General features: G+C 45.8%; 2 protein-coding genes across 9 annotated transcripts in view; both read left to right on the top strand.

Annotated features, from left to right (window-relative positions):
• LOC102408184 (zinc finger protein 470) overlaps nt 1-11,451 on the top strand; it is a 51,998-nt gene extending 40,547 nt beyond the window's left edge. Inside the window, exons 3-6 of the mRNA XM_045163366.1 lie at nt 877-965; nt 3,268-3,394; nt 3,557-3,652; nt 7,757-11,451. Coding sequence (XP_045019301.1) covers nt 877-965; nt 3,268-3,394; nt 3,557-3,652; nt 7,757-9,003 — 1,559 coding nt within the window. The 3' untranslated portion in view covers nt 9,004-11,451. The remainder of the gene's footprint in view (nt 1-876; nt 966-3,267; nt 3,395-3,556; nt 3,653-7,756) is intronic.
• On the top strand, nt 7,854-26,948 carry ZNF71 (zinc finger protein 71). 8 transcript variants are annotated; one of them, XM_044931714.2, is made up of 6 exons: nt 14,209-14,688; nt 16,108-16,219; nt 16,494-16,565; nt 17,537-17,676; nt 18,040-18,149; nt 25,418-26,948. In XM_044931714.2, exons 4-6 carry the CDS (start codon nt 17,585-17,587, stop codon nt 26,806-26,808), a joined length of 1,593 nt encoding a protein of 530 aa, XP_044787649.2. In that variant the 5' UTR covers nt 14,209-14,688; nt 16,108-16,219; nt 16,494-16,565; nt 17,537-17,584; the 3' UTR covers nt 26,809-26,948. The 8 variants fall into 8 exon arrangements, with proteins under 8 accessions (XP_044787653.2, XP_044787649.2, XP_044787650.2 ...); XM_044931715.2 differs by having other exon boundaries at nt 16,077-16,219; XM_044931713.2 differs by lacking the exon at nt 16,108-16,219.
• The last annotated feature ends 913 nt before the right edge of the window (nt 26,949-27,861 follow it).

Genomic DNA, 27,861 nt, shown 5'->3' with positions numbered 1-27,861 from the left:
CATAAGACTGTTATAAGGATTAAGTGAGCTCATACCTGTGAAGTACATGGTGTAGTCCCTACTGCATAATAACCAGTGCTTAATAAGTGTTCGTTCTTTTAATCATCATTATAATGGTTTGAAAAAGCACTGGAGTTTAGAAGAAAGAAACCAGAATCAAGTCAGTTCATCCTCTTCCTGATTGAAGAAACTTGGCTCAGGGGCCAGGGGACTTCTTCAGAACTAAATAGTTTGTCACAAAGCATAATGGGAACCTGAGTCTCCTGACAGGTTTTTGGTCCAGCTATCTGCAAGCCACGTGGACTCTGTTGTAACCAAGGTGATAATACTTCTTTCTTGGGAAGATGGCTTTTTTCAAGTCTCATAGACTCTTTGCAAATCCTTAGTAGTTAGTTGCACATGGGGGATTTTTTTCTGTTACCTTCTGGTGTCTGCTTGAGTAAATAACTTGGGTGGAAGAGTCAGGCAAATCTACGTTGGTGACTAGGCTCCACTGTTTACAAGCTTGTGACTTGTGCAAAAGACTACTTCCCAGAGCTTTCATATGTGAAACTGTGACAAGATTCCCCATTTTTGTTGAAGATTCTGAAGGTCAAATCAGAGTTTTAACATATGCAGCATGCCTCATACATCTCTATTGTTAATGAAAGGCTGGATTTGGGCACGAGAGAGATTGTGCTCAGCCTGAAAATCCAGAGCAGAGCAGAACCCCCACTGTAAACTAAAGGTTTCCCAGCAACTTCCTGGATTGTGAGAGGAGGGTGCAATAGGAATAGGAGCATGGGGTAGAGAAGAGACAGAGCTGAAGGGACGTGTTTCTGGGCTGTGACTATCAGAGCTACTCAGTTTCGCATCATTCCTTTCTCCTCCTCCCAGCTCTGCCCTCTTGGGGTAAAGCCCTTCTCCACATGAGGAGCCAGGAAGAAGAGGTGATGGGAGTTGAACTTCTTAAAGCCATGTCCCTGGTTAGTATTCCCTTTTTTCTCCTAAAGTACTAGCTTGCTTTCCAGGATTTTGGCAAGTTTGTTTCCTTCTGAAAATTGGAACATTGGGATTTAAGGAAGTGCAGCGGAAATGGTAGATCAGTTCAGTTCAGTTGCTCAGTCATGTCTGACTCTTTGCGACCCCATGGACTGCAGCACGCCAGGCTTCCTTGTCCATCACCAACTCCCCGAGCTTGCTCAGACTCAACGTCCATCTAGTCAGTGATATTTCTATGTAATTCAATCGACTATTCTTTTGAATTTAAAATATCTTAACTGGTTGAAAACAAAACTAATAGCTTAGGTTTGCTGAGCAGAACAGGACTTGAACATAGGTGTACTGGCTTCAGAGACCATGTGTGGGAGAATGTACTTTCTAGTCTTCATATAAGCTCTGCTGTCTTGCAGCTGTGCTCTTTCTCGTGCAAGCTTTCTCATGCCCATAAGACAGATATTTTGGCTGACATATCAGCCCACAGCAGATACTGTTCTGTACACAGAACAACTCCCTAGGAATCCCATGTGATCCTTCGCTGACCTCAAAGGAGTAGTGTACACGCTCATTCCATTTCCCTCGTATGTTTGCCTTTGTGCTTGATTTCTGGTTTTTGTCATACTCCTCTGAGCTCTGTCAGATAAGCTTCTAATAAATATGCTCTCAGCAGTGTCCTCAGGGAGTTGCTCTTCCACGAGCTGTCCCTGCGCTGCCTCTCATAATCCTGTGTGTTTATGAGAATTATTTCTGTGTGACACTACGACAGCCATGCTCTTAACTACCGTAACGTACTGAAGTTAGTAAAGCATAAGTAAAGCTTTTACTGAAATACTAAACCAAATGTTTCACCTCGTTCTGGGCTCCTCTTCTTTATTCCCATCTTTCCTTCATCATTATCATAGATAACAATTCTTGAGTACTTAGCCTGTACCGTGCCTGTTACTTCATTTAATTCTCACAGTGCTGCTCTAAGGTAGGTACTGAAATTATTCTCATTTTTTTTAGGAGGGAAATCTTGAAGCACAAAGGAGTTATCCGACTTGGCAAAGATCACCCAGCTAGCCAGCTAGAGTCTGAACTCTTTGGAATAATCTGACCTTTTCCTCTGGTCTTACTCAAGACTGCTGTATATTCAAAACTCATTCTTAGATATTTATGGAAATGATTCTTAGATATTAATATAATGAAATCACAAAAAGAGGAACGGAAAATCTCCCATCAACTCTAGAACCAGCCTCACTTCGTGGTTGGTTATAAATTCAGTTCATGTAACAAGACACAGGTTGCTTGTCATGTACTTATTTCATATGATCTCTCCTGATACGTCTCAGCAGATTATCAAAAAACAGTTTGCCAAATGAGTTCTCTCCTAATCCAAATATATTTGTATTTGAAAGAGAATAGTACTGCTAGGCAGTTTTTCTTTCATTTTTTAGGCATACCTCAGTATCTCAAGAACACTAAGATTTCTTAGAATATATTGTGGAGCTTGAAGTCATGCTCATCAGGTCAGCCTCATTCTTTGAAACTTTCTGTTGCAGTCCCAGAGCTCTTTAGTTTCTCCATGTAGAAAAGTGAGCTAACTCCTAACATAAAAAATAATTTACTGCTTCGTAATATTCTAGGGGTTTTGTTTGTTTTGTTGTGTTGTGGCTTCGGCTGCACTGCAAGGCATGCAGGATCTTAGGGATTGAACCCATGTCCCCTGCAGTGGGAGGGAGCATGGAGTCTTAACAACTGGACTGCCAGGGAAATTCCCATGATTATTGTTGTTGTTTTTCCATCACTAAGTTGTGCCCTGCTCTTTGTGACCCCATGGACTGCAGCATACCAGGCTTCCTTGTCCTTCACTATCTCCTGGAGTTTGCTCAAATTCATGTGAATTAAGTTGGTGATGCTTTCTAACCATCTCATCCTCTGACACCCCCTTCTCCTTCTATCTTTCCGAGCATTAAAGTCTTTTCCAATGAGTTGTCTTTTTGCATCAGGTAACCAAAATTCTGATGACTCTGTTTTGAATGCAGTCAACATTTTTTCATGTGAGAATATCTCCTCACACCATAAAATGCTTTAAGAGCAGAGAGCATCTCTGTATTTTTCTTTTTCCTAATATGTAAAGTGTAACTAGACAGAAAAGTTGTTCAGTTCAACTAACTACTTGATCTCTATCATTTAGACACCCCACTGCAACTACTCACCCAGTTTTTTTTTTCCTAACTTATAACCCTAGAGCCAGCTAAGTCAGGGGATGAACACTAATTGTGCAAGAGGACATTTGTGTCATTTCAGGATGCAGTGACTTTCACGGATGTAGCCGTCGACTTCTCCCAAGATGAGTGGGAATGGCTGACTCTTGCTCAGAGGACTTTGTACAAGAAAGTGATGTTAGAGAACTACAGCAACCTGGCTTCACTGGGTGAGAGCATATGCCGCCTTCTCTCTCCCCTTAGGAGTCTTTCCCCTCAGTACTCTGTCATGTCTTTATCAACATTTTCCTACAGTGTTTCTCTTTCTCAGTACCATTTAGCTCTGGAATATCCACAGCATAGGTAATTTTCTTGTTTTCTTTTACATACAGGTCTTTGCATTTCTAAACCAGATGTGATCTCTTTACTGGAGCAAGATAAAGAGCCCTGGATGATGAAAGGAGAGTTGACAAGAGGCCTGTGCCCAGGTAAATGCAGGATGACTCAGCTAGGAAAACAATTCTAAAGGTGTTTCTTCCCTCTGATACTTGTTGGAAAATACCTCTCAAAGTCCTTCCCAAATTGAAACCTTTTGTTCTACAACTATTTTTTTTTGTACCATTTTAAATTTTATGGACAGAGGAGCCTGTTGGGCTACAACTGAGCAACTAAGCACACACATATACACAATCTTTTCTTTGTTTATTTCTGGCTGTCCTGGTTCTTCGTTGCTGCGCCACAGACTTTCTCTAGTTGCGGTGAGCAGGGCACCCTTCATCGCAGTGCACGGGCGTCTCACTGGGGGGGCTTCTCTTGTTGCAGAGCACGGGCTCTGGGTGAGCAGGCTTTAGTCGTCACGGGACATGGGCACAGTAGTTGTGTACGGGCTTAGTTGCCCTGCAGCATGTGGGATTTTCCCAGACCAGGGGTCAAACCCATGTCCCCTGCATTGGCAGGCCAATTGTAAACCACTGGACTACCAGGGGAATCCTCTACCAGTATTTTTCAAGTGGGTCTTTTCTTCTCTTCCTCACTGGTACAACATACCACCTTTGCTGACTTTTACCAATACCACTCTATTTCTGAACTCTGTTGTGTTCCATTGATGTTTACCTAGTTCTGCTCAAGTACTATATTGTTATAATTATTCCTGATTTTGAGCCATTTTTTAATTATTTAGGTAGGTTTGTGTCTAATTTTTCAAACGTGTTTAAATGTTTCCTTTCTTTAAAATCTGACTTATCAAGTTAACCAGTATATAGCTATGTTTTTCTCTCTGATTTTAATCATTTTTCTCTTTGTTGTTTCTTTTTTATTGTTGTTATTTCTTTTTGTTTTGTTGTCTATGCTTTTTATTTAATCCCCCTTCACACCATCCCACCCCTTGAATTGAAAAAGTTTAGTTCTAAAAGTTGTTAACTTTATGACTTCATGTATTTTTTAATTTGCATTTTAAAACTCATCCACTTGAGATTCAAAATAACATCTTTTGATACCCATATGAAAGATGAAGAAATTAACTCACTAATGTTACCTATTTCCTTCTTGTCTGTCTTCTCCCTTTTATTGTACTTACTAGGATTTTTTGGCTTAGGTTACTTTCTTCAGTTTATTAGTTTTTTTACCCTGTCCTGCTTAAAAGCTTTTCTTCTGGTTTAGAGCAATAGATGAGAGCCTGTGGACATATACTGCAGGGAAATGAGTTTCAAGTGAGGAGGTTAGTTTATTCTGAGGCTTGCTGTGTGGCCTTTTCTTGCTTTCCGTTCTCAAAGTTTCAAGAAGTGGATGTTGGTAGGTCACTAAAACTGTATGTTAATAAACAATAAATAATTTTTAAATGAATTAACCATTCAATTCAAGATATTAGAAAAAACAATGAATATCAGGAAAACTGAAATAAGTTACACATCAGATCAGATCAGATCAGTTGCTCAGTCATGTCCGACTCTTTGCGACCCCATGAATCGCAGCACGCCAGGCCTCCCTGTCCATCACCAACTCCCGGAGTTCACTGAGACTCACATCCATCGAGTCAGTGATGCCATCCAGCCATCTCATCCTCTGTTGTCCCCTTCTCCTCCTGCCCCCAATCCCTCCCAGCATCAGAGTCTTTTCCAATGAGTCAACTCTTCGCATGAGGTGGCCAAAGTACTGGAGTTTCAGCTTTAGCATCATTCCTTCCAAAGAAATCCCAGGGCTGATCTTCTTCAGAATGGACTGGTTGGATCTCCTTGCAGTCCAAGGGACGCTCAAGAGTCTTCTCCAACACCACAGTTCAAAAGCATCAATTCTTCGGCGCTCAGCCTTCTTCACAGTCCAACTCTCACATCCATACATGACCACAGGAAAAACCATAGCCTTGACTAGACGAACCTTTGTTGGCAAAGTAATGTCTCTGCTTTTGAATATGCTATCTAGGTTGGTCACAACTTTCCTTCCAAGGAGTAAGCGTCTTTTAATTTCATGGCTGCAGTCACCATCTGCAGTGATTTTGGAGCCCAGAAAAATAAAGTCTGACACTGTTTCCACTGTTTCCCCATCTATTTCCCATGAAGTGATGGGACCGGATGCCATGATCTTCGTGTTCTGAATGTTGAGCTTTAAGCCAACTTTTTCACTCTCCACTTTCACTTTCATAAGAGGCTTTTTAGTTCCTCTTCACTTTCTGCCATAAGGGTGGTGTCATCTGCATATCTGAGGTTATTGATGTTTCTCCCGGCAATCTTGATTCCAGCTTGTGTTTCTTCCAGCCCAGTGTTTCTCATGATGTACTCTGCATAGAAGTTAAATAAGCAGGGTGACAATATCCAGCCTTGACATACTCCTTTTCCTATTTGGAATCAGTCTGTTGTTCCATGTCCAGTTCTAACTGTTGCTTCCTGACCTGCATACAGATTTCTCAAGAGGCAGATCAGGTGGTCTGATATTCCCATTTCTTTCAGAATTTCCCACAGTTTATTGTGATCCACACAGTCAAAGGCTTTGGCATAGTCAATAAAGCAGAAATAGATGTTTTTCTGGAACTCTCTTGCTTTTTCCGTGATCCAGCGGATGTTGGCAATTTGATCTCCGGTTCCTCTGCCTTTTCTAAAACCAGCTTGAACATCTGGAAGTTCACGGTTCACATATTGCTGAAGCCTGGCTTGGAGAATTTTGAGCATTACTTTAATAGTGTGTGAGATGAATGCAATTGTGCGGTAGTTTGAGCATTCTTTGCATTGCCTTTCTTTGGGATTGGAATGAAAACTCACCTTTTCCAGTCCTGTGGCCACTGCCGAGTTTTCCAAATTTGCTGGCATATTGAGTGCAGCACCTTCACAGCAGCATCTTTCAGGATTTGGAATAGCTCAACTGGAATTCGATCACCTCCAATAGCTTTGTTCATAGTGATGCTTTCTAAAGCCCACTTGACTTCACATTCCAGGATGTCTGGCTCTAGGTCAGTGATCACACCATCGTGATTATCTGGGTCGTGAAGATCTTTTTTGTACAGTTCTTCTGTGTATTCTTGCCATCTCTTCTTAATATCTTCTGCTTCTGTTAGGTCCATACCATTTTTGTCCTTTATCAAGCCCATCTTTGCATGAAATGTTCCCTTGGTATCTCTAATTTTCTTGAAGAGATCTCTAGTCTTTCCCATTCTGTTGTTTTCCTCTATTTCTTTGCATTGATCAGAGAAGAAGGCTTTCTTATCTCTTCTTGCTGTTCTTTGGAACTCTGCATTCAGATGTTTATATCTTTCCTTTCTCCTTTGCTTTTTGCTTCTCTTCTTTTCACAGCTATTTGTAAGGCCTCCCCAGACAGCCATTTTGCTTTTTTGCATTTCTTTCTCATGGGGATGGTCTTGATCCCTGTCTCCTGTATAATGTCATGAACCTCATTCCATAGTTCATCAGGCACAGTGATTTATATTGCTAGAGATAAAAGTATATAAACTGTCAGGACAAATGAGAGAAGACACAAAGAAAGAAATAATGGTCAATGATGCCTAAGTACTTAAAAGAATGATACGAATCCATTTTTGAAACTCAACTATTTGTAAACAATTTGAAAATCTTAATGAAATGGTTGATACTTTATGAGACTATAATTACCAGAACTGACACCAGAGATAGAAAACTTGAACAGACCAGGTACCACTGAAAATATGTAGGAAGTCATTTAAGAACTACTTCCTCCCAAAAAAGAAGCAATTAACCCCAAATAGTTTCACACAGCAATTATATAAAGCTTGTAAAGAAAAAAATCATTGTTTGAAGTTTTCCTTGACAGAGAATAAAAAGAACTATTTTAAAATGTTATTGTGAAGATAGTGTAACATTTGATACCAAAATAGCATCTCAAAAAAGGGAATTATTAATGCAATAATAAATATTGGTACAATATCTTAAATAAAAAGTCATGTTGAAATAATATACCATAGCCATTTCTAGAAATGCAAAGATGGTCACATCACTTAACTTGAAGAACTGTCAAAAACATGTCCCTTTATAGGCTTCAGCAACTGTTGTGATTCACATGGTTTTGTTTTGTAAGTGTCTGTTCTTCTAGCATTAAATAAAGGAGACATTTGCTTTCTTAATATCTTTCAGACTTGGAGTATGTGTGGATGAAAAAGGAATTATCTCTAAACCAGGACATCTATGAGGAAAAATTATCTCAGGCAATGATAATGGAAAGACTTACAAGCTATGGCCTTGAATGTTCCACATTAGGGGAAAACTGGAAGTATGAAGACCTGTTTGAGAGGGAGCTGGTAAGTCCAAAGACACATTTTAGGCAAGAGACAGTCAGTCACATAGATACCCTTATTGAGAAAGGCGACCACTTTAACAAATCTGGGACAATTTTTCATCTGAATACATTATGGTATATAAAACAGGTATTTCCCATCAAAGAGAGAATATATAATTTTGACACAGATAAGAAAAGCTTAAAGACACATTCCTTTGTGAAAAAAGACAAGCAGGTCTATGGAGAAAAGAAACTTTTGAAATGTCACGACTGTGAGAAAACTTTCAGCAAAATCTCAACTCTTACTCTTCATCAGAGAATTCATACTGGAGAGAAACCCTATGAATGTCTCGAATGCAGAAAAGCCTTTAGCCAGAGTGCCCACCTTGCTCAACATCAGAGAATCCACACAGGAGAAAAACCCTTCAAATGTACTGAGTGTGGAAAAGCATTCAGCCAGAATGCTCATCTCATCCAACATCAGAGAGTTCATACTGGAGAAAAACCTTATCCGTGTAAGCAATGTAACAAAGCCTTCAGCCAGCTTGCATATCTTGTCCAACACCAGAGAGTTCACACTGGAGAGAAACCCTATGAATGTATCGAATGTGGGAAGGCCTTTAGTTATTGTTCATCCCTGGCTCATCATCGAAGGATTCACACTGGAAAGAGACCCTACAAATGCATTGACTGTAGGAAAGCCTTCCAGCAGAACGCTTCTCTTATACGTCATCGAAGGTATTGTCACACTGGAGAAAAGCCCTTTGATTGTATTGACTGTGGGAAAGCCTTCACCGATCACATAGGACTTATTCAGCATAAGAGAATTCATACTGGAGAGAGACCCTATAAATGTAATGTGTGTGGAAAGGCTTTTAGCCATGGCTCCTCCCTGACCGTCCATCAGAGAATTCATACAGGAGAGAAACCCTATGAATGTAGTATCTGTGAGAAAGCCTTTAGCCATCGTGGCTCACTCACTCTTCATCAGAGAGTCCATACTGGAGAGAAACCCTATGAATGTAAGGAATGTGGGAAAGCTTTTCGGCAGAGCACGCACCTCGCCCACCATCAGAGAATTCATACTGGGGAGAAACCTTACTAATGTAAGGAATTCAGCAAAACCTTCAGCCAGAATGCTCATCTTGCATAGCATCAGAAGATACACACTGGAGAGAAACCACATGAATGTAAGGAATGTGGTAAGGCCTTCAGTCAGATTGCTCACCTTATTCAGCACCAGAGAGTTCACACTGGTGAGAAGCCTTATGAATGTTTTCAAAGTGGGAAGGCCTTCAGTGATGGCTCCTATCTTGCTCAACATCAGAGACTTCACACTGGCAAAAGACCCTACACGTGTCTCGGATGTGGGAAGGCGTTCAGACAGAGGGCATCCCTGATTGGTCGCCAAAGCTGTCACATGGGTGGAAAAAACTTACAAATGCAACATCTGTGGAAAAGCCTTTAGTCATCGTAAATCCCTTACTCTGCATCAGAGAATCCACACAGGAGAGAAACCTTATGAGTATAAGGAATGCAACAAGGCCTTCAGCCAGATTGCCCATCTGACACTGCACAGGAGAATTCATACTGGAGAAAGGCCGTATGAGTGTAAAGCATGTGGAAAAGCGTTTAGGCAGACTGTACGTCTTGCTCACCATCAGCAAATTCATACTGGAGGGTCATCCTCGGTGATTCCCTCCTCTTCCTACCACCACGTCCTCTAGTTTCAATCTTCTAAACACTTCTAGAATCTATCACTTTTTTTCTAGCTCAGCATGTCATTATCCCAGTCCAAGATTGCAGCCATCTCATTTGGATTTCTGCATAGCATTACAACCATATTTCTTCTTGCTCCCCTCAGGTGTATTTTTAACACTATAGCCAACTGAATCTTTTAAAAATAAAGAGTTTATTCATGTTACTTTTCCATTTAAAACACTTATTTTGAAAAAAATAGGTAATCCACTTAAAGCATTTAGCATGCTATCATAGACTTATAATTAGTGCCATTAAGGTAGAATTTTCCTTACAGTGATGTTAAGCTACAAGTATAATGAGCCAGTAGGTCAAGACTAAGAAGCCCAAAATTTTAGAGTAGACAGAGAACTCTTTACTCTCCTTGTAGGTTGGAAAGATGAACACATTCAGAATTGAAAGATTCTATGATATCCAGGGTAACATGGTGGCTTGCTCTTCCCTCTGTATGCATAAAAAGACATCTACTGGAGGAGGAAATGGCAACCCAATCCATATTCTTGCCTGGGAAATTCCATGGACAGAGGAGCCTTGTGGGATACAGTCCATGCAGTCGCAAAAGAGTCAGACACTACATAGTGACTAAACAACAACGTTTAGCAGAATAAGGCTTTAAAAAAAAGGAGACATATAGCATCATTGATGAGGAAATCTCACCTCACCTGGCACTTAGAAGTGAGACTAGGCCAGTTAGAACAAAAGCATTTGGTAGAATGTGGGACTTGCCAGGGGAGAGTATTAAAAATAAACTAAAATGAACCAGCTAGAAAACTTGAGTAGGTTAATAGCCATGAAATAAACTACAAAAGATAGTTCAACACTTTCAACTGTGGAAAAGTACCACAGACAATTCCTGTGATACTGAATTGTTCTAGCATATAAAATAAATACAGTAAAGCTTCCCATCTTGTTCTGTGAGACGGACAAGACAAATACCAAAACAGGAAAACATACAGATTGCAGTTGGCTTTTGAATGTAGATGTTAAAACAAGTTTTTTTTTTTTTTTAAAAAGCAGAGGAAATGAAAAGCTAGACATGTCTCTGTATAGACATACTCAGTCTGGCAAAGACATTTCTTCCCAAGTTAAATACCTGAATCCACTGGTCCTCCAGTAGAAGTCCCCATGTGTAAGTTGACAAGCTCATTTTGAGCACCTATATGGTATTGTGATATAACAAGGAGGATAGCACTGTAATACTCATTAAATTAAGATTAGTGGAACATTTACTAATGTTCCAGGCACTGTTTTAGGTACTGGGGATGCAGCAAGGTGTGAAATGTACCAAAAAAAAAGCTTGCTCTTGCAGATCTAGTGGGAAAAGACAAACTAAAATTTGAAATGCAACACTATATAGTAAGTATGTGACATGTATCATGATGTGAAACAATCTAAGAGGGATCCAGGGGGATCCAGGGTGCTGGCAGGGGATGCCTTACACCCCCAGAACATACGGGCATTAGAGCCAAGGGGTGAGGGAAGAACTAGAAAAAACTGTCAGCCAAAAAGGACATAATGAGAATAATTGTGATAGTCTCAAAGTGGATAATTATGATGCTTTGAGTGTTTCAGGGAGAACTGATGGTTTAACAAGGTTCATGAGAGTTCTTTTCACCCTTTGTGAATTGTGATTTAGAGGCTGTCAGAGATTTTTGTTTTTGTTTTTTTTTCCTTTATATATATTTGGCTGTGCTGGGTCTTAGTTACAGCATGCAGAATCCTTAGTTGCAGCATCAGGGATCTAGTTCCCTGACCAGGGATCAAATGTTTTCGTTTTGTTTTGGCAGCAGTCTTACTGAGCTATAACTCGCCCATTTAAAGTACATGATTCAAGGAATTCCCTGGCAGCCAGTGGTTAGGACTCAGCACTTTCACTGCTGAGAGGTGTGTTTGTGTGTGTGTGTGTGTGTCTGCTCAGTAGTGTCTGACTCTGTGATGCCCCGGACTGTAGCCTATCAGGCTCCTCTTTCCATGGAATATTCCAGGCAAGAATACTGGAGTGGGTTCCCATTTCCTCCTTCAGTGTTCCTTCCTGACCCAGGGATGGAAACCGAGTCTCTTGTTTCTCCTATGTTAGCAAGAGGATTCTTTACTACTGAACCACTTAGGAAGCCATATATATAAAATTCAGTGACTTTTCGTATGTTCAGGGTTGTGTAGCCATCACCACAGTTAATTTTAGAATATTTTCATCACCTAAACAGAGATCCCCTGCCCTTTAGTAGATACTCTTACTCCTGGTGGAGAACACTTATACCTGGAGCACTTCATACACCTGGAGGTACCTGGAGCATCCAGAGCTCTCTGGTTTCCTCTTGGCTTCTGCCTAAGGCCATGTGAGGGGAGTTCGTATCCGGAGGACACAACCACTGGAAAATAGCGTTTGGGGCTTCCTCTTTACTTTGGCATAGCGGCTTGGAGATAGGTGGTCTTGTCAAGAGCATGTGGAAAGTTTTGATTGCCCTTATATATGATAAAAGGGATTTTTCATTTCAGTGGGGCGAAGGCAGATTGATCGGATGGCCTTGGGACAGTTAGCTCTCTAGAAAGACGTAGATGTATGCTTTGCCCCTGATGAAGTTCTGACAGATTAGAGCGCTAAATGTACAATACTAAAGTACAAGACAAACAGAACATTTCTGTAACCTTGGCTTGAGGCACACTTTCTTAAGCAGTACACAAAACGCAGGAGGTGACATTAAACTGAGTAACATTTCTGTGTGAAACCATCAGTTAAGAGATAAATGAAAGACTGAAGAAAAACGTTTGCAACAAATATGACAAAGGGCAATACTCCCTGATATTAAAAGTACCGTTACAAATCAGTAATAGTAACACCTGCAACTCAGACAAATGGACAGTGCTAACAGCAAGCCACACCAGTATTCCTGCCTGGGAAATCCCATGGACAAGAGCCTGGCAGGCTACAGACCATGGGGTAGCAGAGGCAGACCTGACCTAGCAACTGAACAACAATGGCCACTTAAAAGAAAATGAAATAAAAACAGCAAAAGATTACCCACTATCATTAGTAATCAAGGCAATGCAAAATAAAGTGATAATATAATCTACTTTTTCTCCCCAATAGATTGATTTAAACCATAGAAGAGTGATAATAATCCAGTTTTGGTGAATGTGTGAAAAACAAGGCAAATCCATTTCCCATTATATAAATTGCTATATAGATATAGACCATTTGAATCAATATTCCTCAGAACCAAAGTGTACAAAGGTAGGTAAATGTATAATGGGAAAAATTTTTAATGATAAACTCTTAGCAATTTACGGTCATGGGCAAGTTAATTACGCTGAATTCATTCAATAGAATTATATGCAACTGTTGAAAAAAATGTGTATATAGCCATAAAAGATAGTTGTGCTATATTAAATGAAAAGCATTTTTTCAGACATGTAAACTAGTGTGAACTCATAATATCAAAAATAAACCCCTAAATACATGTTTTTCTGTTTTTCTCTGCCCAGTTTTCCTTGCCTTCTTCTTTTGACTGCAATCTCCTTTTCCTTTGAGTAGCTGGCCATACCCTGTGTTACAGTTGAGTACATGAGGAAGCATGTAACTCAGACAGGCCTGCACAGAACACAGATTGTCTCACTTTCCCCCACCTCCAGTACCTTCCCCCATGCCTAAGACCATTCCGCTTCTTTAACCCAAAATATCTCCAGCCCCTCCCCTCAGGGAGGCAGATGAGCTGTTCTACCACCTCCTTGCTTGGCTGCCTAGGAATAAACCTTTTCCTTGTTGCAAACCTTGTCTTTCTTGCTGTACCTTGGGCAAATGAACCTGGTTAGGTAACAACAGATGTCATCCTTACAGGAACCAGATAAACGGTACACTGGGTCTCTATGATTTCTGTTACTTTATTTATTTATTTTTTTTTACAGCTGCGTGTGTATATCTACATTTGTCAAAATATTCAATGGAAGTCATTAATGACTACCTAAGACTAGCTGACCCTTCACATTTCTGTGGCCACCCAGACATTTCAGCAAATGCTTTTGTGCTTGGCTTTGTGATTTGTGGTTTAAGAGGCCCAGCCGGGAGGCCTGGTTCCCACCCCGGCCCCTCCATGGTCCTCCTGTGCCGCCTCTCTTGTCTGCACCACTGTCTCACCTGGAAGCTTGGTTGTGAGGATTAAACACGTTCTTAAGTCATAAAAACGCCAACAACAGGAGCTGGCATATAAGTTAAGTTGCTCAGTCATATCTGACTCTCTGCGACTCCATGGACTATACATATACAGTTCATGGACTTCTCCAGGCCAGAATACTCGAGTGGGTAGCCTTTCCCTTCTCCAGGGGATCTTCCCAACCAGTTCGATCTTCAGGGATCGAACCCAGGTATCCCGCATTGCAGATTCCTTACCAGCTGAGCCATAAGGGAAGACCAAGAATACTGGAGTACCCACTCCAGTTCTCCAGCAGATCTTCCTGACCCAGGAATCGAACCTGGGGGGGGTCTCCTGCATTTCAGGTGGCTTCTTTACCAACTGAGCTATAAGGGAAGCCATAATAAAAGGGCGAATACTGTGTTTTTCTTATGATCATTTGTTACTTTGCATCTCTGTATGTTTCACAAATTTTCTATAATTCAGCTATTTTGTATAACATCACGCTGAAGTAAGCTGCCCAGAACCATCCCTCAGTCCAGCCCAGGAGATGGGTGGACATGGCACCCTTCTTTCTGGAATTTTCTCTCCTTCCCCCTTCTTCCTCTCTAAGCAAACCCTCTCCTCTCCACTCTTCTGCCCTCCCCTCCCCCATCTCTCTTCCTCCAGTCTCCGTTTTCCTTCTCTCTTCCCAGCCCTCGATTCCTCCCCTCTTCCTATCCAACTTCCCTTGGCCGCGGCTCCGGTGCCGCGCGGGCCTCTGGGAGTGGAGGGGCGCGGTCGGGTCTCCGGTGGGTTCCGCTCCGCGCGCGGGCTTCTGGGAAGTGTGGTCGGGCCGACCGCGCAGGCGCGGCGCGGCCTGGAGCGCCTAGCGCGGTGATCATTGTCTAGACCGAGCTGCGTGGGTGAGTCCGGCGGTGGCCGGGGCAGGGGCGGGAGGAGAGGGGCTGTGGGCGGGGTCGGTCCCGAGAAGAGGTGTGCGGACTGAAGGGAGGGGCGTGACGGGAGGGGCGCCAGGGTCCCAGTGGGAATTGAGGGCTGAAGGGGAGCGCTGAGGGCAAGGGTGTGAGGGTCCAGGGGAGGGGCGGGAGGGCCCAGTTGGGAACTGCGGGCTGAGGGAGAGCGGGCGGGCTGGGTGAGGGCCGGTGGACTGAGGGGAAGGTGTGAGGGCTCCGGGGAGGGGCGTGCCGGCTCAGCGAGAGGCGGGGAAGAAGCCTGGAGTCAGGAAGCCGTTACCAACCTAATGTGATGGGATGCGAAAGGAGGCGAATCCCTGTCTGCGTGTGTGTGTGTGTGTGTGTGTGCGCCTGTCTTGGTCTGTGAGGGTGTCCCCTTTGTCTAGTCTTTGCCTGTCCCTGTGGGAACATCCCTGGTGACCACCCGTGTCCACATCCTTAGTTGTGTGTCTGCCTTTATTTCTGTCCATGGTGTCTTTGTGAGAGTGTCATCCAGGTGTCCACCTGTCTCATCTGTCACTTTTCCAAGGGGTTGCAAAGAGTCAGACGTGACTTAGCAACTAAACAACAACAAGCTGGATGCCAGAATCACAATCCACATATGATCATTTCTGCATCCCCAGGGCTTTCATTCTTGGGGAGGGAAGACAGATGACAAGCTTGAAAATAACTTTTTAAAGAGACAGTTGTCAGCAATGATGCGGGCTATAAGAAGATGGCAGAGGGTGAGGGGTGGTTGCTATTAATGCTTGAGCTTGAGGCCCTGGGAATGGGAAACTTCTCCACGAGGTGACATTTGAATTGACGGTGAGAAGGAGCCAGCCAAGGGAAGAGCATTTCTGACAGAGGGAACAGCAGCTGCGAAGGCCAGTGCACCTGAGGCCAAGTGTTTCCAGGGGAGCAGAGTGGGAGAGGGAAGGTCCTCAGGGCAGACCATAAGGGCCACGTGGGCAGTGGTGAAGACTCCTGATTTCTAATGCCTGTGGGAAGCCATGGAAGAATTTTAAGCTAGAGGACGTTTTTGCTGAGGGCTTGCTCAGGCATTTGTGTGTGCAAGGCATGGTGCGCTGAGGTTTGTGGAAGACACCAGCCTGCGTGTTTTTGATCCTTTGTGATGTACAGTGGGGCTCCTTTTTAAAAAATAATTATATTGCTTTTTTATTTTAAGTTTCACTGTTTAAAATTTATGGGGACCAACATTTAAATTGATAATGTTCTCTTTTTTATTGAAGTACAGTGGATTTACAATGTTGTGTTAATTTCTGCTGTACAGCAAAGCAATTTAGTTACGCATTTATGTGCTTTTTCCTACCCTTTTCCATTATGGTTTGTCACAGGATATTGAATGTAATTCCCTGTGCTGTACAGGGGGACCATGCTGTTTCTCCATTCTATAAATAGTTTGCATCTGCTAACCCCAGACTCCCAGTCCATCCTTCCCTGATGCCCTTGCTCCTCCTTGCAACCGCAAGTCTGCTCCGTGAGTCTGTTTCGTCGATACGTGCACTTCTGTCGTATTTTAGATTCCACGTATAGATATCATATGGTGAAATGGGGTGGGTGGAAATAGTGCCCACCTTTCAGGGGTATTAGGAGGATTAAGTGAGAGATGTTGGTCCAGTATTTGCTATTAACGTGTGTGTGTGTGTGTCCCTCCCTCCTGCCTCCCTGGGGGCACGTGTGTGTGTGTCCTGTCTGCACCGTGAGGCGGACCTAGGCCTGGCCTCTCACCGTGCCTCCCTTTCTCTCCCCAGACCACAGCCTGCCGTTCGGTCACTGTGGGCAGTGGAGGGGTGGCCACCCAGCTGCTGACTGATGAGGCCCTGGTGAGTCCTGCTGCCTGCCTCTCCTTTCCAGAGGCTCAGCCCACAGGTTTGGGCTTCTGCCCAGGGATGACCCTCTGACCCCCACACCTGCCCAGGGCCTATGTCCCCACCTCCTGGGGGCTCTGCCCACCTGGTGCTCAGGGGTGATTCTTCCATCCACTCTGCCCCTTTCAAACCCCGAAGCCTCTTGCCTGCCCCTGACACTGGCTTTGGCCAACCAAGGAGGTCAGGACAGCTGGGGAGTGACCGATTCTGCCCTGGGGGCCCTCAGGAGATGCAGGAGGGCACCTGGAAAGGGAATGTTTAAATGTGTACAAGGCTCTCTGGAACAAGACCCACACCTTTCAGCCAGCAGTCACCCCCCAGGAAGGGAGGACACTCTGGGTGCTGCACACAGGCGGGCGTCCCCACTCTCAGTATAAAGTTTCCTGATATTTTAACGGGTGGTACATATATGGCTGTATATTGAACTTTTCACTAAACTTGCTTTTATTCCAGAAATATCTCAATATAAAAATATGTAAATACTCTTTATAGAAAATACGAAAAATCCAGTAACCTGTAGGTGAAACAGTATATTCACCATGGTGCCTGTACCCAGAGATAACTATGTGGATTATTTGTGTATCATTTATTGTCTTCTCTGATGATTAGTTTTTAAAATTGACCCAGAATTGGCTCTGCTGTTTTTATCTTGGAGCTTTGTTTTTTTTCATCCCACTTTAATCAGTAATGATTTCCCCAGCCTTTGAAAACTTTACAAATATCACTTGTTTGGGTGCATAATCAGTGCATCTCAGGTCCATCTGGTATTGGTGGATTTGACTTCTTAAAAATTGTTTTTCAATGCTGTAAATAATGTATCATAAAAGAAAATTCCCCAAAGGTTAGGAAATACATGATCATCATAAAAAGCTTAGACAATCCAGGACTTCCCTGGTGGTCCAGTGGTTAAAATTCTGTGCTCCCAGTGCAGGGCACATGAGTTCGATCCCTGGTTGGGGAAGATCCTGCATGCCATGTGGTGGAGCCAAAAAAAAAAAAACAACTTAGAAAATCCAGAAGAGTATAGCAGACAGGATCAGAATTACCCTGGATTTCATCCCAGGAGGTAACCACCCTCGAATGTTGTGTCTTTCTCTCTCTGGAAACATATTGTTTCCCAAAAATTTGAATCACCCCAGCTGAGCAATTTTTTTTTCCTGCTTTTTCATCAAAGATTTCTTCCTGAACGTTTCTCTACATTGTTAAAAACTCTTTGGGAAAATCTGTTTTAATGAATCCATAGAAATTTTATCTTGGGGCTGTACGTGGCTTAGTTAATCGTTCCCCCACTGCTGGGTATTTATTTGTCTCCAGTTTTTAATGGCTGTTGGGTATTAATTGTGCATCTGTGTGCGTGCTCAGCCATGTCTGATTCTGCAGCCCCATGGACTGCAGCCCACCAGGCTCATCTATTCATGGAATTTTCCAGGCAAGAATACTGGAGTGTGTTGCCATTGCCTTCTCCAGGGGATCTGCCCAACCCAGGGACTGAACCCTCATTTTCTGCGTTGGCAGGCACAGAGCCACTGCAAGTTGGATGTAAGTGATAAATGGATGTCTGGATAAATGGATTTAAGTGACAAATGATATAAGCTTTGAGCATGATAGATGAGAAATGGTGTCACAAGATCTTTTCTGAGTAACAGTATGTGTATCTTAGTGAGGTTTGATTTTTTAAAAATGTTTATTAGCCATTTCTCTTTGGGGTTAAATGATCTATCCTGTGCTTTCCCAGTCTCCAGGAATCCTAGTATCCTTGAAGATTTTAAAGAAGTGTGTGTGAAAATATTTGTGGCAAATATACTTCCCAGCTTTGCTTTTCATTTCTTATTTTCTATTTTTTGTGCCCAAAAGCATTTCTTATTTTCAGAATTGAGTCTCTCTCCTCCTCTGGTGCCTTCCATTGTTTTTAAGCTGTGAAAGGGTTTCTCCATCCAATACAGGTCACACACCACTTGTATTTTCTTTTTTTCCCGTTTATCATTTTGATGTTAACAGTGAACTTCTGAATCCACCTGGAATTTATTTTAATGTCTAAATGTGTCCGTTCGCTTACCTATAAGTTCTGATGTGTTGTGCCTTAATACACCTGTACCAATATGCACCCCACGTACCACAAAAAGTGCACTTTGTTGGTTTCTTGTATATTCACAGACTTGTGCAACCATCACCAGAGTCAATTTTAGAACATTTTCATCATCCCAAATGCAAATGTGTCCCCATTGGCACTCACTCCCATTCCCTCCATTGACCAGCCCCTGGCAACCAGTCATTCACTTTTTGTCTCTGGATTTGCTCTGAATTCATCCACATTTTAATATATGTCAGTGCTTCATTCCTTTTAATGGCTGGATAATATTCCACTGTGTGGTTAGACCACGTGTTATTTATCCATTCATTGGTTGATAGGCATTTGGGTTGTTTCCACTTTTTGGTTACTAGGAATGCTACAGTTCACACATTAGTTTGAACACATGTTCTCAGTTCTCTTGGGTGTATATTTAGGAGTGGAATTGCTGGGTTGTAATGTAACTCTGTTTAACCGTCTAAGGAACTATCAGAGTATTTTCCAAAGCAACTGCACAATGATGTCTTCATTTTTCACTTGTCTGTGATTATTGACTTGACTTCTTCTTTTACCTAATAATTTAGAAGGACTTGTCAACTGTTTTTGTTTCAGTATAGCGGGGCTTTTTTCTTAAAGTGCTTTTTTTTTTTTTTCCTTAATCACATCTAGTGTAATTCTGATTTTTTCAAAAATAGAGCCTATCTTCACCTCTGAAACTTGGGGAGGTTTTCCTTGTGGTAAATTGGTTTGTGCTGTTAGACAGGAAACCGAAACAGATGAAGCACTAGAATGAGTGGCCTTGGACGTGCACATGCAAAACACTCAGGTTGGATGCCTTTGGGGCTACACTTTACTTCCAGGGAAGTCGCCTCAGCCATCCAGAGGAACGTGGCCCCTGCTGTCTGCCCCGCAGCGTCCTTTGCTGTACGGTGTTGGCTCTGAGACTTCCAGGACTGTCCATCGTGTATTCAGTGGACACCTCCACCCCCGCACCACAGCCCAAATACAAAGCGTGGAGGCTGCTCAGTAAATGCATTACATAGTGAGCAAGTTCACTGAGATGGGGCATCCTAAGAGAAGACTCTCTGAGGACATTAAAAAACAAGGGGCAGGAGAAAACTTTTGGAGGTGATGGATAAGCTTATGGCCTCAATTGTGGTGATGTTCCATGGGTGTACACTTTCCAAACTTATCAAGTTGTATTAACTAAATAAGTACAGATTTTCTATGTCATTCATACCTCATAAAGTGTTTTCTTAAAAAGAATTATTACCAGGACTGGCCAAAGGACATATGGGCCAAAGAATCAAATAATAATATCATATAATAATAATAACTATGACTACTAATACATATATAAAATATACAAATCAAATGTCAAAACTAATACAATCTAATAGTTGACATTCACTGAGAACTTACTCCAGCCACAGCAGATACTGTGCTGGAACCAAGTATGCATCCCCCCTTTCCACTCCACGACAACTACAGAGGCGGGCATGCTTATTATGAAGCCCATTCAGCAGATGAAGCTCGGAGAGGTTAAGGCAGTTGCCCAAGGAAACACCGCCGTTGAGGCGTAGAGCCAGGATTTCATTGCAGGCTTTCAGGCTCCTGAGCCCACACTCAGCCACTGCCTGGTACCGCTTCTTTATCCAGTAGGAGTGACCCACGAGGCAGAGGGGCCCTGTATGAGCCCAGAGCCCCTGGGTGGGCACATGGATCCATGACAGGACTGGCCAGGAGGTGAGGCCTCCTCTCAGGAGGTTAAGTCAGCTCAGGGTCCACGGGGTGAGGGGCTTCGAGTGCTCGGGAGAGCCAAGGACCTGTGGAGTGGGTGGCAGTAACAGTAGCTGATGGTAATTAAGCACCTCCTGTATGCTGCACATCAAACATGGATTAGTCATTTAATCCTCATGGCCTCCTTACCCATAGATCCATTCAAGAACTATTCATCGAGGGACTTCCCTGGTGGCCCACTGGCTAAGACTCTGCATTCCCAAGGCAGGGGGCCTGGGTCCATTGCCTGGTCAGGGAACTAGCACCTACATGCCTCAGCTAAGAGTCTGCATGCCACAACTAGAGATCTCACACACCACAACAAAGACTGAAGATCCAGCGTGCCACAGCTAAGACCCCACGCAGCCAAATAAATAAAGAAGTACAGATTCTTTTTTTAAAAAAGAACTATTAATTGAGTGCCTACTATATGCCAGGCATTGTACCAACCACTGGGGAAATAGTAATGAGCAGGGCAGATGTATTGGTTTGCTCCGGCTGCCATAGCAAAGTTACCATGGGAGAGGGAAGCTTAAACAACAAATGTTTTCTCACAGTTCTGGAGGCTGGAAGTCCAAAATCAAGGTGCTGGGGGACTTTCCTGCTGGTCCAGTGGTTAAGAGTCCACCTTCCAGTGCAGGGGATGCGGGTGTGATCCCTGGCTGGGGAACTAAGATCCCACACGCCTCGGATCTACTAAGCCCGGGCACCACAGCTAGAGACACTCGTGCAGCATGATGAAGAACCCACGTGCTGCCGCGAAGACCCAGTGCAGCCAAATGCACAGATGAGAATTGAATAAAATGAAGGTGTTGGTGGGGCCACGCGCCTGCAGAAGGCTCTAGAGGAGGGTCGGCTTCAGGCCTTTCTCCCGCCTTCCAGTAGTTCCCGGGCTGTGGCACCACACTTCCAGTTTTCACACCGTGTTCTCCACGTGGGTGTGTCCCTGCGTCCACACTTCCCCTTTTGGTAAGGGCACCAGTCAGATTAGGGCCCACCTACTCCAGTAGGACCTCATCTTAACCAATGGCCCTGTTTGCAAAGAAGGTCCCATTCTCAGGTGCTGGGGGTAGACTTCAACACACGGATTTGGAGGGGAGGGAGCATAATTCACCCTGTAACAAACACTTAGAATAGTACCTGGTGAGTACAGGGAGGGGGTGGCACATAGCAACCGCCCATGAAGTGAAGCGTGTGATCCGGTGACCTACAGCTGGCGTCACCATCATCATCACTACCACCGTTACGCCATAACCATCGTCGTCATCACCACCATGGCCATTCTCATCACCTCCACCAGCGTCATCGTCCTCGTCTGCTCTGCTCAGCCACATTTGTTTCATCCCCAGGGCTGTCCGCTCAGTCATAAAGGCGCTTAGGTTTCCACCTCATGAACTTCTCACCATTCCTCAAGGGTCTAATCTGCCTTTTAAGCCTCAGGTCCCGGCCCAAGCTCTTCCTCCCTCCAGAATCTCCCCCAAGGCCCTGACCACCGAATCTCCCCCACAGACTACACTCAGTGCCACCTTTCCAAAGTCTTCCCAGATGCCCCCTAAAGCAGCCATTGCTCAGAAACTTGGAGAATTTTGTTTGTACCTTCATGACAGTATCGACAGATTGTGGGTCACTTACCGGTGTTCTCACCTGCCGCTCCTGTGAGGAACTAGTTCTTAAACCTACCATGTCTGTCTCCCAGCACCTCGCTCAGTGCCTACAGCTTGGTAGAGGCTCAGGCATCCTTGGTGAATGACTGGATTCCATCTAGCTTTCTGCCTTTGCTGGGGCTTCCCTGGTGACTCAGATGGTAAAGACTCTGCCTGCAATGCTGGAGACCTGGGTTTGATCCGTGGCTTGGGAAGATCTCTGGGAGAACGGAATGGCTATCCACTCCAGTATTCTTGCCTGGAGAATTCCATGGACAGAGGAGCCTGGCGGGCTACAGCCCTTGGGGTCGCAAAGAGTCAGACACGACTGAGTGACTAACACACACAACAATATGTTGATTCACTGGGTTATGATCATTTTCCCTTTGATGCCTTCTCTGTCACTCAAATCTGTGACTTTCTGCTCTAAACAGCCTCACATTTGTTTTATTTCTCTGTCAGAGGGCCATCCCCAAATAATGAGGCATGGAGAAAACCGAGGGGCAGGTCCTTGTTGAAATGACTTCAGATACATCCCGTGTGCCTTTCCTAAACCCTCCCGCTTTTCCATCCATTCCTCCAGACCTCTGTAAGGAGGGCCCTGTGGCTAGTGGTTGTGGGTTTCCTCTTGCATGAGTCAGTGACATTCAGGGATGTGACTGTGGACTTCACCCAGGAAGAGTGGCACCAGCTGGAGCCTGCCCAGAAGGGATGTGATGCTGGAGAACCTCCAGAACCTGGGCTCGCTGGGTGAGGGTCCGCTTCGCTGAGTTACTTGCCAGCAGCCTGTCACATGAGGACTACAAAGAGACAAAAGATGGGCAGATGTGATGACGTAGAAATCACTCTACTCAAAGCTAAAACTAAAGTTGACAGATGACAAAATGGGGAATAATATTTACTACATGGATAGCAGTCAAAGGATTGAAAGTGAAAGTGTTAGTCACTCAGTCGTGTCCGACTCTTTGTGACCCCATGGACTGTAGCCCACCAGGCTCCTCTGTCCATGGAATTCTCCAGGCAAGGATACTGGAGTGGGTTGCTTATCCCTTCTCCAGGGGATATTCCCAACCCAGGATTGAACCCAGGTCTTCCCACATCGCAGGCGGGTTCTTTACCGTCTGAGCCACCAGGGAAGCTCAAAGTGAAGGCGATGGTAGCTCAATCCTGTCTGACTTTGGAGCCCGCCAGGCTCCTCTGTCCATGCGATTCTCCAGGCAAGAACACTGGAGTGGGTTTCCATTCCCTTCTCCAGGGGCTCTTCTCGACCCAGGGATCGAACCCGGGTCTCACATATTGTTAGGAGATTCATTACTGTCTGAGTCACCAGAGAAACCCTAACCTTGAGAGGATTATAATTATATAAAGAGCTCCTACGAATAAACAAGAAAAAGGCTGAATGCAATTCATAGATGTGGAAATACATGGGATCGCACTTCATAAAAGATTTTTAAACCTTGTGCTTAGTTGCCCAGTCATGTCTGACTCTTTGTGATTCCATGGACTGTAGCCCACCAGGCTCCTCTGTCCATGGAATTTTTCAGACAAGAATACTGGAGTGGTTGCCATTTCCTTCTCCAGGGGATCTTCCCAACCCAGTTATCAAACCCATATCTCCTGTGTCTTCTGCATTGCAGGTGGATTGTTTACCTGCTGAGCCATCAGGGAAGCCCCTTTAAGCCTTACTAGTAGTCAAAGAACTATTAATATAAACTGAGCCAAAGAAATAGTTTTTGCTCATGAGGTACACAGAGATGGTAAAGAACAATCGCCTGAATTATGAAGTTATCAGAAAGGGACTCTGTCCTTTTAGGCGTATGTTGGGACAACTCTTTTGGAGGACAGCTTGGCATTATCAGCCAAGTTTTCAACTATTCCATTTTTAGAGATCTATCCTTTAAGAAATCTTTCTCTAAGTGTGCAAAGTTTTCCAAGGGCGGGGGGTAGAAATGACCTAAATGCCCACCTATATAAGACTGACTAACGTATCAAGGTGTGGCCATATGATAGAAACCATGTTCTTCAAAGATGAGCACTCTTTGTAGGCACTGACATGGAACAGTGTCCCTTGCTGCTGTTTAGTTGCTACGTTTTATTTGACTCTTTGCAACCCCATGGACCACAGGACACCAGGCTTCCCTGTCCTTCACTGTCTCTCGGAGTTTGCTCAAACTCATGTCCATAGAGTTGGTGATGCCATCCAACCATCTCATCCTCTGTCATCCCCTTCTCCTCCTGCCCCCAATCTTTACCAGCATCAGGGTCTTTTCCATTGATTTGGCTTTTCGCATCAGGTGGCCAAAGTATTAGAGCTTCAGTTTCAGCATCAATCCTTTCAATGAATATTCACAGTTGATTCCCATTAGGATTGACTGGTTTGATCTCCTTGAAGTCCAAGGGACTCTAAAGAGTTTGGGGAGAGGGGTGGCACATAGGCTTGAGAGCATCAGCATACAGAAGATACTGAACCAACACAATATTGTAAAGCAGTTAACCTCCAATTAAAAATAAGTGCATTTTTTAAAAAGAAGAAGCTACTTAAGTCCAGACCATGAAGGTCTGGCATCACTTAACTGAGGGGTCCTCAGATTCCAGTGCTGGTGAAGCCAGTTGGGGATTTATATGCTTTTTATTGCCTCATAGAAATAAGGGCTTTTAGTGACTGTATCCTCACACTTTTCATGACGTTGTGTAAGATCTCAGTTTTTAAATGTCAGGAATGGAGCCATTAGCTCTAGGATACACAGCTCCCACTAACAGAACTCAGACTGGAAATAGAAATGAACGGGATACCTGTAGGAGGGGGTTGGAGACTCCCATTGGCCGTGATTCGCAAGGAAGGATGGATGTGTGAAAAGAAGAGGTCTGGAGCCAGCCCACGGGGGTACCTGCGCCCCAGAACTGGGCATCTGAGGATGGCCGCCGGGCGGGGTGGGGAGGGATGGAGCTGGAAGACGGGGTAACCTTCACACGCCACCAACCGCAGCTGTTTTGATATCCTTTCTAATAAAAGCTGATACTCCCAGAAGCCTAACCCGTAGGGGATGTTCCGGATGGAGCCTGCAGTAACCGCTTACTCCGGTTTGCGAGCCTCCTGGCCCGCCCCCTGCCCTCCAACGAGCTCCCAAAGGGACACCCCTTATTGTCAGCTCCCCTCCTCGGTCGGTTCTGCCCGCTCGAGCCGCGTGTGCCGCCAGCGCATTGCTTTTAGAGTCTCCGTCTGTGCCCCACGGTTTATCTATCCCCGGGCTTGGGAAATCCCTTCCTTCCAGCACTAACCCCGCGCGTTTCCTCCTCTGTTCCTCCTCCCCCTCCAGACGTGGACACTCGGCCCGCAGTGAAAGAAGCGGGCCCGAAGGAGGAGATTTCGGAAGACGGACCATCCTCAGAAGGGCCCGCGAGGCACGGGGCCGGGGGTACCACCCTGGGCGGAGCGCGCATGCAGGGTGACCGCGTGGACCCGCCGCGGGGGAGCGCTCGCACCCGTCAGGGACGGCGGGGAACCTCCCGGGAGTCGGCCCCCGAGTGCCCCCCAGCGCCCCCCGGGTCGGCCATGCGGGGAAAAGGCCTCGCAGGTCACTCGGACCTCGGGAACCCCTCCAGGCCGGACGCGGAGAAGAGCGCCTACGGCTGCAGCGAGTGCGGCAAGGCTTTCGGCCGCAGCTCGTCGCTGACGAAGCACCAGCGCATCCACACCGGCGAGAAGCCCTTCCGGTGCGACGCGTGCGGGAAGCAGTTCCTGGAGCGCTCGTCGCTGACTATCCACCGGCGCGTGCACACGGGCGAGAAGCCGTACGCCTGCGGGGACTGCGGCAAGGCCTTCAGCCAGCGCATGAACCTGACGGTGCACCAGCGCACGCACACCGGCGAGAAGCCCTACGCGTGCGGCGCCTGCGGCAAGACCTTCCGGAAGACCTCGTCCCTCGCCCAGCACGAGCGGGTCCACACGGGCGAGAAGCCGTTCGCGTGCGGAGACTGCGGCAAGGCCTTCAGCCAGAGCATGCACTTGGTGGTGCACCGGCGCACGCACACCGGCGAGAAGCCATACGCGTGCGGGGAGTGCGGGCGCGCCTTCAGCCAGCGCATGCACCTGACGGAGCACCGGCGCACGCACACGGGCGAGAAGCCCTACGCCTGCGGGGACTGCGGCCGCGCCTTCAACAAGAGCTCGTCGCTGACGCTGCACCGGCGCAACCACACGGGCGAGAAGCCGTACGCGTGCGGCGAGTGCGGCAAGGCCTTCAGCCAGAGCTCCTACCTGATCCAGCACCAGCGGCTGCACATCGGCGTGAAGCCCTTCGAGTGCGGCCGCTGCGGCAAGGCCTTCAGCAAGAACTCGGCCCTGACGCAGCACCAGCGCCTGCACACCGGCGAGAAGCCCTACGCCTGCCCCGTCTGCAAGAAGCACTTCACGGGCCGCTCGTCGCTGGTGGTGCACCAGGTGGGCCACACCGGAGAGAAGCCCTACGCCTGCGGCGAGTGCGGGAAGGCCTTCGGCCAGAGCGCCTACCTCATCGAGCACCAGCGCATCCACACGGGCGAGAAGCCCTACCGATGCGCGCAGTGCGGCAAGGCCTTCATCAAGAACTCCTCGCTCACCGTGCACCAGAGGATCCACACCGGGGAGAAGCCCTACGCGTGCGGCGAGTGCGGGAAGACCTTCAGTCGGAACACCAACCTCACGCGGCACCTGAGGGTCCACGTCTAGGGAGGCTGGGCCCCCCCTCCCCCCAGTCTGCACCAGGTGAACGGGGTCCTAGGCTCGGAGTCTCCCCCCAGATGGGCGGGGTCCTCTGCGCGGAGCCTCCACCAGGTGGGCGTGGTCCTAACCTCGGCGTCTCCGCCAGATGGGTGGGGTCCTTAGCTTGAACCTCCACCAGGTGGGCGGGTCCTTACCTCGTCTGTAAGCGGGGGCGCTATGACTTGGGGGCCCAGGGTGGCGCAGCTCCACACAGTCTTAGAATGCTGGGGTCCAGGACCGGCTTCCGGTTTACGCGCGCTCCTTCTTGGCCTGGCGTCCTCACCTCCGGACCAGAAAGCAAGGTCCTCCGTGCCCAGTGTACTGGGAACGCTGCGAAGTTCAATGTGGCTGGAAACCTAGGGGAGCACCAGGAACCCAGGGCGCCAGAGTTCCGATCCGAGCTCTCAGTAAATAAGCGCCGGGCTGGAGCGTTTCCAGCCTCCGGTCTCCGTTCCGATAGTACGGGGGAGGAGCGTGGGGGAGGTGTCTGGATAAGAGAGTGGGGACCTTTCTCCTCTTGGCACACACAACCACGGTCTAGTCCTAACAAGGTGATCACTGTCTGTGAGCTCCCTAAGATCTAGAGGGGGACCCTTCATCTTGCCACATCCTAGCCCCGCTGCAGTCTCGCTAAACCGTTCTGGAAGACCTCACCCCACTCCAAGCTAATAAGCGGTAAAAGTTGGCAAGTTATTAGTGAGGGGGGAAAATTTTTTTTTCGAGGTAGCAATAACAGTAACTGCTTCAGATGCCAAAGTTTCTCATGGTGGTCTGTTCCAATTTTTTTTTAATAAAACTTTTCACGAATTAAGTCCAACGTCATTTTAAACAGTCATCAGACGAGAAAGAAACAGGGACCGTGTGTTCTGTCAAAGTCGGTTTCAGTGCTTGTGGGAGAAGGTGGGGGAGCGAGTAGCAGCAGCCTAATATTCAGGGTTAAATGCTTACTGGAGTCAATAAGCTTGCGCGCTGGAGTCTCTTTTCATAGTTGTTTTTGCAGTTAAACTTCAAGGAATGTCC

Source organism: Bubalus bubalis, chromosome 18 (assembly GCF_019923935.1).
Source record: "Bubalus bubalis isolate 160015118507 breed Murrah chromosome 18, NDDB_SH_1, whole genome shotgun sequence".
In the NCBI taxonomy this organism is placed as follows: domain Eukaryota; kingdom Metazoa; phylum Chordata; class Mammalia; order Artiodactyla; family Bovidae; genus Bubalus; species Bubalus bubalis.
This window is presented reverse-complemented; position numbering and strand designations above follow the sequence as displayed.